General features: G+C 39.9%; 1 protein-coding gene across 1 annotated transcript in view; it reads right to left on the reverse strand.

Moving 5' to 3' along the window:
• CPED1 (cadherin like and PC-esterase domain containing 1) overlaps window positions 1–10,102 on the reverse strand; it is a 140,701-nt gene extending 130,599 nt beyond the window's left edge. The window contains exons 1-2 of the mRNA XM_068189884.1: window positions 9,813–10,102; window positions 8,851–9,326 (exon numbers count right to left, since the gene is read on the reverse strand). Coding sequence (XP_068045985.1) covers window positions 8,851–9,102 — 252 coding nt within the window. The 5' untranslated portion in view covers window positions 9,103–9,326; window positions 9,813–10,102. The remainder of the gene's footprint in view (window positions 1–8,850; window positions 9,327–9,812) is intronic.
• Window positions 10,103–11,455: the final 1,353 nt, after the last annotated feature.

Below are 11,455 nucleotides of genomic sequence, written 5' to 3' on the forward strand. Positions count from 1 at the left end.
AGGCGTCCCCAGGGGCTCAGCCCGCCTGCCTGCAGCGGGGTGTGCCAGGGAAGATCCCGCCCCAGCGCCAGCCTTGATGCGGAAGGCATCTTCCTCAGGTCCCTGGGGAAGGGCTAAGGGCTGCTGTGTGTACAACGCTCTGGCTTGGCAGTGACGAATATTCAACAGTATACTGATAACACCGTAGGAGGGGAAGAAAGAAAAAAAAAAAAAAAAAAAAAAAAAAAAAGAGGAAGTTCAGGCAGCGGCAGTGACCTGGGTCATTTCCACAAAACACACAGGAAAGGGCCCGGAGCGCCTCCGCGGGGCCCACGCAGCGTCCGGCTCCCACCGGGCGCCGATGGGTGATCAGAGGGCTTGCGACAGCCCTCACAGACAGAGCACAGCACCCGCTTCTCCGGGGACTTTTCTTGGGACACTCACTCCGGAGACACCTGCTGCCGCAGTGCTGGGAGGGAGCGAGCGGGGAGGGACACACTGACCTGTGCCCCGGCGCCCTGCCCGCCGGCCGGGCGCTGCGTACCGGCGCTGGGTACAGGCGCTTCTGTCCACCAGCCTCCGCAAGAGCCGCAACGGCGTCTCTGGGACATGGAAGCAATTCAGGAGCCTAAATTTAACAGCTTGACCTGATGTCTAATCTGGTACTATTTAATAATATGAAGTATATCCACACCTTTTAGGGTACTTGCTTGAGATCCATTCTTAGTGTTGCCAAATTTATTTTCTCTGCCCTGTCCTTTCATAGCGATTTGCAGTCCAGGTTATACATGCAACGTGTCCTCTCTGTTTGCCAAGCCAGTGCAGTGTGGGGCGGGTTGTCAGCTACATAGAATTTTATTTTTTAAAATCTGGCCAACTGCATGCTTGTAGCAAGTGATTCCATACTTTTTTCCAAAGCTTTATACAAGTTGCCTTGCATCACTGGACATGCTGATCTAGTTACTACTAGATGTTTTTCAGAATTTCCAATATTGTACCAATAACAGTCATATTTATATATATAAAGAGTCTGCTGGTTTTCATAAAATGTTTCTCAATCATAAAAATGAGGTCTGGACAGAGAGTTAATACAAGAGAAGCAGCGTACAATAGATGAAAATAAGCTGTTCACATATTTCCACATTTTATGGTTCTGATTTTTTGGGCATTCCTATGATTTTAATGTACAGCAGACAGACACACACAAAAAATGTATCCATAACATTTAAAAATTTTGAGAATAATTGGTAAATGGTCAAATGTTCCCATGTCCCAGCAATTTTTTTCTCTTTCTCAGCAACTCTTTCTCAGTTTGAAGACTCAGACTATTTGTTAGTAGGTGAGTTTATTACAGGTTCAATGTATCTTACATGAAAGGGATTGGTAAGAACATCTGCAGCCCATGTCATACCTAGAAAATAGTGTGCTTTTCTTCACAGAAATTAATAAGGCATTACAGCGAGGCTGAGATTTCCCATGTGATTTTGGATGAGACCTATGTCAGCTTTGACATGATATATGTGCTCTTACAGCTTACAAAATACTGCACTTAGCTGAGTCACTGACCTCATTTTAGGTTAATTGGCTGTTACACAGATGATCCACAGCCTTAACAACTGGTCCAAACAAACCAGAATGGGCTGTAAAGTAAATAAAAATGCATAAAAATGAATTTTGTAGTTTTGTTTTCACTTTACAGAATAACATGAAAAACACAAAAGAAAACAAACTGAGCTCCATTAAAATTTATTAAAGATTTTTTTTAATTGTATCAAATGTATACTTCTTTGATGTCCTAACAAACAAGATAAAAGGCCCAGTTTATATAATATAAAATATGATTAATTATATAACCATCCTTTTGCAACTGAAAATAGACATCCATTTTCAGAGTTGCAATTCTTAGTTCAGTCTGTCTGCAACTTCCAAGGAGCTGTGAAGTTCTCTATTAAAAAGAAAATGTTTTGACATTTCCCTTGAAACCGGTATATCCAATTCTAGGTTATGAATGTATAAAGATATAATTGATTCTACTAGTCTCTGAAGCTTTCCTCTATTGTACAGAATTTCTGGGTTGTTCCAAAAATCTAGAATTTGGTCAGTAACTGAATCTTATGATGTATAATTACTGTTTTTGTTTTGGCCAAGAAGAAAATAGTGAAGATATTTCAAGTTGAAGAGAGCAAAACAGTTCCTTGGCAGCTTTTTCAGATTCCAAGAATATTACATAATTCCATAAATTTTGATGCATTGTCTATGCCTGGAAAAGAAGTAAATATTCAGTTTGAACTGTTGCCATAGATTTTCACTGACTATCACTTCAGCTGCAGAAACAAAATTCTCCATCCTAACATAATGGCCCAACTCATGTCAGCCTAAGCTTCTCTCAGGAAAGAGCTCAAAAACTGTGAATCATCTTTTCAGCTACCCAGTTCTGGTGTCATTAGTCCCACATTAGCTTGTGTTGATTACAAGCAGCCACTTTTCACACTGAGCTAGCCAAGACTGTCAGAGAGTTGGTCCAGTAGCTTCAAGTAACTTGACTTCAGCTTACTTTAACCCCACTTCTTCCTGCCGGTACTGAGCAGCTGCAAAGGAGATGCATGAGCAACTGTGCAAACCAAAAGGCCTTTGCATGAAAGCAGAGCGCAACAAAAATACCACAAAGGAAAACCGGCCCTATAAAAACAAGGCCAGTACTATTAGCGATATTCACAGGCAGTGAACAGCCTAAATTCCCATTTAGCTAGCAAAGGAAGTCAGCATCTACTTTTGCTACTAAATATCACCTAGCAGAACAACATTACAAAAAATACATGAATGGGACTCCCAGAAAATATTGAACTATTATTGAACAGCATCAATAAGAAGAATGATAATAAAAACTTAGTATGTGGTTCTAATACCCCAAGCCACTCATTTATGGGACTATGCAGATGTTTATTAACTCCAAATGTGACTTCTAAATTCCTTTTTGTGTTTGCATAAGAGTTCATAGAAATAGTAAGTTATTCATACTACCATTTTATTTAAAAGTGTGCATAGCTGCTATATCAAGAAGTGAGAGAGAAGTTAATTTCCTGTTTCACTTTCTGGAGGATATTGAAATGTGTTTGAATTATGTTCTGTTGAATTTCCTAATCAGAAAGGACTTGGTTGTAGAATGAAATGGCTGAAATGTAATTCTGCTTTGAATTATTTGTTGGATAAATACAGAACAAGCAATTGGATTATTGGCATTACTTTGATGGCTGTCTTCTGATGATATTATAAATCCAAGAGCAACACTGGAGTTATTTGCACAGTCATCACCAACACTCTGAGCAGTAAGTACAGAGATATTTTATCAAAATGTTTTTTGCTTTATGCCTGCATGTAGTTCATGATACCAACGGCCCTGTCTTAAGACAGACAGTAGAACTAGAATCCTACCACTTACCAACGGCCCTGTCTTAAGACAGACAGTAGAACTAGAATCCTACCACTTACCAAAACACCTCGTTTTGGAGGAAGTTGCAGTGAAATGTAGGAGTGAGATTCTGCCTCCATTTGCTCCTCATGTGTCCTTCCCAAAGTTCTCTTCCTGCAAAGCCTCCACCCTGCCCCTTTTTCCTGACTGCTACCACAATAGCCTTGCCCTTTATCACCAGAATATCTCTAGCTATCTGCTCAGTAAAAATAGTTGTTTCCTTAGTGCCGTATTACAAAAGGGGAAAACAAATGTCCTGCTTTCATAGGGGCAATGTGAATGTGGTATCATTCCAAGGAAAGCAGTTGCTGATACTGTACCCTCCTATGTTGATTGCTTTCTAGTTGCAACAGCTTCCATACTAGCAAAGTTCTTTGTTCTTTTGTGAAAAGTTCTCATTCCCATACTTATTCTATACAGTAGCTTTTAAGTTAATTTTATTTTTAAATGCATCAAACCTTAAAAATGGATCAAACCTTATTATGCATAATGCAATCTTTTCTATCCAGAGCTCTCTCCATTCTGCATAACAGCAAAAATCATCTCATTCTATTATCCAGCTTCAATTTTCCTTTTTCAGATATTTACATTTCAAAAGTTCTCATTAGCTTTGTCTTCTTTTCTTTCCACTTCCATTCTCATCTCGCTTTCTCTTCCCTTGCACAAATTCAACCATCTCTGTACACAATCTGTTCTGTACTTTCTGAGGTTACTATTACTTTGCAGCTGTAGTTCCCTACTCTCCTACATCTCCTACATCTCTTTCCTTTCCCCATGCCTTCTTCCATAACAGACTCTGCTCCTGTCTCCTTTGTTGCCTGCTTATTTTGTCTGAAGTGGGCATATTCCATAAAAAAAAAATCAATAGAAAAGGAGACATGTCTTTAGAGGATGAAATTCACTAGAATTGTTCTAATGGCTGTATTAATTCATGATGAATTTTGCATTAGACACAGTCTCATTTCCACTGACTGTGAAGTGCAGCTTTCTGCCTCTGACAGAGTGGAGCACTCAAGTAAAGAGAGGATAATTCCACTCTGGATGTCCAGTGTTCTAATGTTCTAGTAACATTTTCTCAGCTTTTCAGTAATTTCGCTGTCAATTTTCAAATATAGATGCCTGGCCCAGTAACCTATGCAAGATGTTCAACTGCATCTTCCTCTAGATGTTGGTTAAGATTAAACCATCATGTTTCCCTTTTTTTTTTTCTTTTTTTTTTCCTTCTTTTTCTACATAGCATCTTTCAAATATGGCCACATCAGGCTGTTATTATCTTGAATCTTTCATACTGTCCACTTCTAGGAAATTATATCCTATCCTGTTTGTTCAGAATGAAGCCATAAAAAGCCTTTTCTTGTCCTTGCTGTTTGCTCACTTCAGTATAGTTCCTCTTTGAGATACATCTTTTACACAAAACATAAATGCCAGGTTCAGGGCCTTAAAAGGAAGACAGCGGTTTTTTTGACACACCTGTGGTATTTCATTTATTTGGATGCCAGCCTAACCCACTCATCAAGTTCTCATATAATCAGCTGTGTATCTTCTCTGTTTTCTTGTTCTCAGCTGGCCTAAATGGCCAGGGGATGTGAAGTCTGGTGAGTATCCATGAAATAATCTCTTTCGGAACCCAATTTAAAATGGGAAATTTTTTTGTGTATTTGTTTTTTGTTTAAATATGTTCACAATGGCTGGAAAACTAATATGCCAAAAAAAGTGCCTATCACAGGAGTAATAACTATAAAAGATGATTAATAATTTCCTCCTTCTTTTTCTCCAGCTGTGGAAGAAATAAGGAAAAGAATCTTGCTTTCCAGGATCCAACAGAAATTCCCATTGCCAGTATGGTGAACCAGGCTCACAATTTGAGCCTGGATGTAAAGCTTAATGGCTTGGGAATTGGGCCTTTTAAGAAAAAAAGGAAAAGTGGTTTTGGGTCTTTTATGACTGGGAAAGCAACTGAACACCAGGTATGAGCCCTCCTAAAAACAGTAGAGTCTAAATACTTTCTACCCAGCAGAGAGGTACACCATCTACCTGGGCAAAATTACTCATGTGCAGAGACATCTAAATTGCCTCTGGCTGAATTAATTCTGTGAGTGGAAGCACAGCTTAACCAGATAATTAGCTCTTCTCAAAACTGGCAGAGAAGCAGAGTAAAATTACTTAAGATAAGCATAACAGTATTACAGCTGGCTGGCTGGTACCAAAAGTATTTTTGGCACAATACTATGCCAGGCAAACTACACAGAGGGTTTGTATGGCTTTTTCTGTTGTTGTTGTTGATACCTATTCCAGTTTTGATGCTACAGCACCAGCTCTTCTCCCTACTGTATATATTCACAAATATTTCATCCTTCCTGCCTTGCTAAACCTGCAGACAGCTTTCTGCTAGATGTGGTATCACGCTCTACTGCCTTTAATGCTGGAGATTCAGAAATAAGCCTTCTATTTTTCATGCTTCAGATATTAACATTTAATTTTGTACTAGAATTTTGACCTCTGTTCCTGTGAATTTAAAGCTTCAGGATAAGATCTCTGGCAGCTTTTAAAACTGTGTGATATCAGAGAGAGGAGTACTATGAGCTCTGTCTAGTTTTCCAGGCTATGAATGAAATCTGCATTTTTGCAATTTAAAAAAGACAGCTTGTACTATGTGCCCAACAGGAAGGGCTCCATCCCAGAGCATCCTGGATGACACATTTACAGATGTAATTGACAATGTCTATCCCCATGCTTCTTCCACACTTGTCTGTAACTTTTCAAAATGAAGTGAAAGTTGATATCAGAAATACATTGGCAAAGCTGGACTTTTCCTAAGGTCTCTTCCTTTGCTTCCAACAAATGGCTCATAAAAGATGCCAGGGTTTTTTTGGTTTGTTTTTTTTTTTTTTTGGTTTGGTTTTGTGGGGTTTTTTTGAGGCACTTAGTGCTATGCATACTCCAAATGAAGACATTATTAGATTTTGGAAGGGGATTTTTCCCCTGTAATAACAATCAGAACCAAATTCTCACAACAGGCTCACAGTACTGGAAGCAAGAACAAGAAGGAAGCAAGAACAAATTGCTCAAAACCCCTAAAAACTACGTGCTACCTATAAAATACTATCTCCAGCAGGGTCTTATTTTCCTTAAAATTTATTCATGAACTTAGATTTCATAAGACGTGATGCAGTGTTTGCTTTAAGTCACCATTTAACTATATAATTGATTGTTTTTAATGCATTTAAATTTTCTTGCTGGACTATTTATTGAATAAGAATACATGTATGACTAGTTAATTACAAATGTGAATAACTATATTTTAAAGTATTTTTCCAGGTTCATGCATGAAGATTTTAACTAGAGCTTTAATGAAAAGTTGTTTCCAAACTAGCTCCTGTCAGTGGGCACGTGACTGTAAAATAAAACAGTGTAAAGTTTCAGCGGTGACATCTGTCTTAGATGTTACTGAGTGCCCAATAAAATCAAGCCAGATAACAGTTCAGCTATTTGAATAAGCAGTGGATGAAAATACACAGTTCAAGAACACACTTTCAAAGCAAAGTGGTAGAGATTTTTGGCGAGGTTTGTCTTTTCTGTTCTCTGAGATTATTATTCAGCCCACACAACCAGCAGAGAAAGTTGGGAAACAGAGAGCAACTTAGAGTAACATCCCAACATGTGCAAGACATTTTGTTCATCATGCTCTAGAGGAAAAATTCAAGACAAACAGGGAGCCAGCTATGGGTGGTCTTAAGAACTTGAAAAGGAATGTGTTAAGGTAGCACAGCCCTGGAAAACATACCTATAAGGATTAATATACACACATCTGTACTGCAGGTCCAGCATGTGCATGTTATAGTCACATTCAGCCACGTATGCTGGAGAGGAGTAAGTACAGCATGTTGTAAAAACAAAAGCTTTCTTCTTGTTTCAATTGGCCAGCACACCAAGTTAGATGTCAATCTGCATTTTTTCTCAGGCAATTTGCAAAAGAAGACACTACAGATATTTTCAGCCAAGCAGCATATTAGCAAAACTTTGCCATTATTTCACCAGTTCCTGCAGACATTAAGTAGCCCAAGGTATGAAATGTTCTTTGCCATTACAACAGCAATGAGTAAAAAGGAATGGACTGTTTCTATAGATGTAACACAATGCAACCCGCATATGTCAGCTGTGCTTATTTCCCTTTAAGCTTTAATTATTTATGTCATATTGCAGATCAGATCTGAATCTGGGTACCTAGTGTACTAAAAGGTCATTAAAATATAAAATTATGACAAATGCAGTATGTGCTGTAAGAAAAACACCCAGTATTTTAAGAGTTAAGGTTAAAGAGCTCATGCCACAGTCATTCTCCATATCTGTTTTTGATTGTTGCAGAAGATGCACTTTACAGCTGCTCTCCTAAAATCAATATTGCTGACCTTTTAGACTATGAACTCTGGCTAATCAAAGAAGCAGCCTGGTACTTTTTTTTTTATTTTTAAATATTTGAACTGCTTTATGTGGTTGCTGTCCAGAATTTGCGAGGTCACAAATTTTTTATATTTCTGCTAAAGTTGTATGGAAAATGTTAGCATAATGATAATTTCACAGTGTGATATCTGCTGGACCATTAGCAGCTCCTCTATAGGACTGAAGGAAGCCTGAAACATTTGTGCTTGTGCTGATCACAGATTCCAGAGTAAAAATAACTACCTCAGTCTGGAGACCATTTAACAAGCTACATTTTCCAACAAAAATAACAGCGTCTCCTTTTGTTAGGTTTTTAACACCCATCCTAGGAAACCTATCCAAAATAAACATGAAGTCAGGTAACCTATGGACAAAGTAAAATTTTTGAGACAAAGATTCCAAAGTATACAGTGTGATTTGAAAATATTATTTTATTTCTCAAATGCAGTTTTGCATTTGAGATGCTGAATTTAACTTTTATTTCTCAAATGTAGTTAAATTCAGCTTCTCAGCAGAATTCCAGTAAAGTTCAGAGCTGACGAGCAGATAACTTTAATACATGGCAGCTGCAGTCCCTGTGCCAATTAACAGCCTCAGTCACTTCCATGAAACCCCACTGGCTCCTGATTTACGTGCCTGTACTGTAAAGCCTCTAAACCAATTCCTAAAGCCAAAATAAAGCACGGTCTGTGCAGCAAACTGAAATCTTCCTGGAGTCACACAGCAATGCCATATTTCAGCTGAAGATTTCAGGATTCCTGTGTTAATAACAGCACACTGAGGAGATGGTCATGGGAATGTGCTTGTGCATATGCTGCTGTCATTAGATCACCCATTTGTTTGTATACAGATCCCAGACTTCCAAGCTTAGGCTAATTTTAGCTGGACTCAGATGATCCTGCCAGACTTGCTATCCCTTGCTTTGCTAATTATTGCTCAGCACTCTGCTCCAGCTGACTTACCTTTTTCACTGTCTCTGAATTGCTGCCAGGGAGGAAGCAGTGAAGGGTGCTTGGGGAGACCTCCTTGTATCTTCCTTGCTGTGTTTTAGTCAGTTTGTTGGGTGCAATCCCATTAACAACTGCTGAAAGGATGCTGCTGGTCATGAGAGGAGTCAGGGTCTGGCAGAACAGACAGAGGGCCACCACTAGGGCCAGAAGGAAGGGACGAGGGCGACAAAGCCTGCGGCATCTGGAGACTTGCCCACACACCATGGCCTCTTTGCCGACCTCACTTTGCCCTTTGCCACATTGCAGATGCAGTCCAAGTAGCCACGTCTTGCCAGGATAAAAAAACGTCAGAGGCACACTTCACCCAAAACTAGCATGAATTTTCCCATTTCTGCTGCTGAGTGTTTTCCTGGTGCCAGGCAAGAAGTCACAAGTTCCAAAGGAGCAGAGGTTTGGGGAACACCATCCCATGGAGTTACTGGAACAACCTGTGAACAAACAACAAGTGAGCAGCAGAAAACAGCAGCACGCCATGGGGCATCCTGCAAGGAGCCGTGGAGAGCTCTTCCACTCCACGCTCTCAGGAAAACAAACCTGCCAGCAGACAGGTGAAGAGCAGAAATCTTCACCCCCTTTGCAAAAGGAACTGCTTACTCAGCCAGACAGTAGTATTCAAGAAAGCAAGAGGTTAAAGCTTAACATGTCCTGTCCACAGCTGAAAAACGTAAGAGAGTGTATCAACTTTGTGAACAATCGTTTGCTGTTTTTTCTCTCTTGCATTCTCAATTCCCACTTTGTTTTTACAGTTTCCTTCATTCCAGTCCTTTTAAATTTCCTTCTTCCTGTTAGAAGGCACAGCTTTCTCTCTAAAAGTGATAATTTATCTGGAAACTGACAGATTATGAAGATTTTCATTTGCATTTGTTTTGTCCAGATTGCAAGTTCAAAGTTAGGTTTACTTACTTGGTTCTTACCCTGTTTGAAGTTTTCCGTTCTCCTCTAATGGGCTGCTGATTAAAACCACTTGGAACAACCCTGGCTCATGATCCCAGCTTGTCTCACTCACTCAGGAGGCAGGCACACGCACATAACACACACCATCTGAAGCCAGTTGGACCACAGACTTCATATAAATAAGGGCTGGACTGCTCAGAGGGTGGAGCTAAACTGGCTCTGCTCAGGGCAGGCACAAGATTTGGAGAGACAGCCTGAAGTCTGGAAAGGGAACGAGAGGTGTCCTTGCTCATGCTGCATGCCTCAAAGCCACCATCACTGCAATTTTTAGAAAACTGCTGTTACAGTGATTAGCTTAATTGAAACAATATTAATATCTTTCAGGGAGAAGCACCTGCAGTATTTTAATCCAGATTAACAAAAAATGTTGTAAACTAAGCAGATTTACTTGGACATAAGCATCACTGGATAAAGCAATTGTCAGTAATTTTCCGTAGTAGATATAATATCTCATAGCAGAATATAAATAAAACTTCTTGCTGATGTAAAAGAGGGAGAGAAAGGAGGGTGGACAAAAATACTCTGATGAAAGCACTTAGTTTCTAAGCCAGAGAAGGTCTTAGTTACTACTTCCCCCTACTGACACAGGACAGGGACCAGACAGATGGGAACAATTCACAAACTCTGTTATATTTATAGACCAGAACTTCTAATATAATCAAGTTCTTTTAACTAAAAATATCTGTTTATAAGTAATCTATTTTATCTTCCATACTTAGTTAACGATTTTTGAAAATACAATTCTTCCTACACCGCCTCATATATAAGAAATTAATGTTGTTATGATAACTTTGAGCCAATCTACAGTTTGGCAGCTGCAGCAGCACTACCGAATTAGAGACCTATAAACAGCAAGGAAGGGTGGACTATATATTTTTTGAAGTGCTGATTTTTATTCAGCTTAAAAATTCCTCTTTCCCCCCCCCCCCCCCCCCCAAATGAAACCTATCAGTTTGTAGACAAAGAAAAATGCCATCAAGGTGATTGAATACCTCATGCAGGACCTCAGTGGTCACACACACTGCATTTTAGTTTTATGTCTGGGATTGTAGTTGCCTAAATTAAACTCCTGGGTTATCCTGAGCAAGATGAGACTACTCCAGTTTCCTGTACCCTGCTGTGATCAATGCTGATAAGCCACAGAGGAACTCCCATCTTTGCTCTCTGGAGACATGCTGCTTGTGTTCCCTCCTTCCCAGCATACCACTTCACATTCTCAGGCCCTGCTCCAGCCAACCTGTGCTGCAAAACCTCTAGCAAGCCAACAAATCTGGCTAGAGGACATCAGAAAACCATGGTACTCCCTGCAGCTGTCTGTGGGGTAGGTCTCTTCCTTCCAATGGAGAGGGATACTCAGGGAGCTGGTGCATTCAAAGGAGGGTTGCAGAGACACTAATGCCAGCCTACCTGGGAGCCACAGGGATGCCATCAACAGAAGGGGAGACTTGCTTTATTGTTATAAGGTGTTGTCCTGCAGATTTTGGAATGCCCTGATTTCTGGGCCCACAACCACCAGCTGTGTGGGTGGCATTTGCATGGTTGTCAACTTCTCTCAGACTCCTAGTGAGGGTATGTTAGTCAGAGCTTTATGAGCTATTCCTAA

The sequence above is a fragment of the Anomalospiza imberbis genome, chromosome 5 (assembly GCF_031753505.1).
Source record: "Anomalospiza imberbis isolate Cuckoo-Finch-1a 21T00152 chromosome 5, ASM3175350v1, whole genome shotgun sequence".
Classification (NCBI taxonomy): Eukaryota; Metazoa; Chordata; class Aves; order Passeriformes; family Viduidae; genus Anomalospiza; species Anomalospiza imberbis.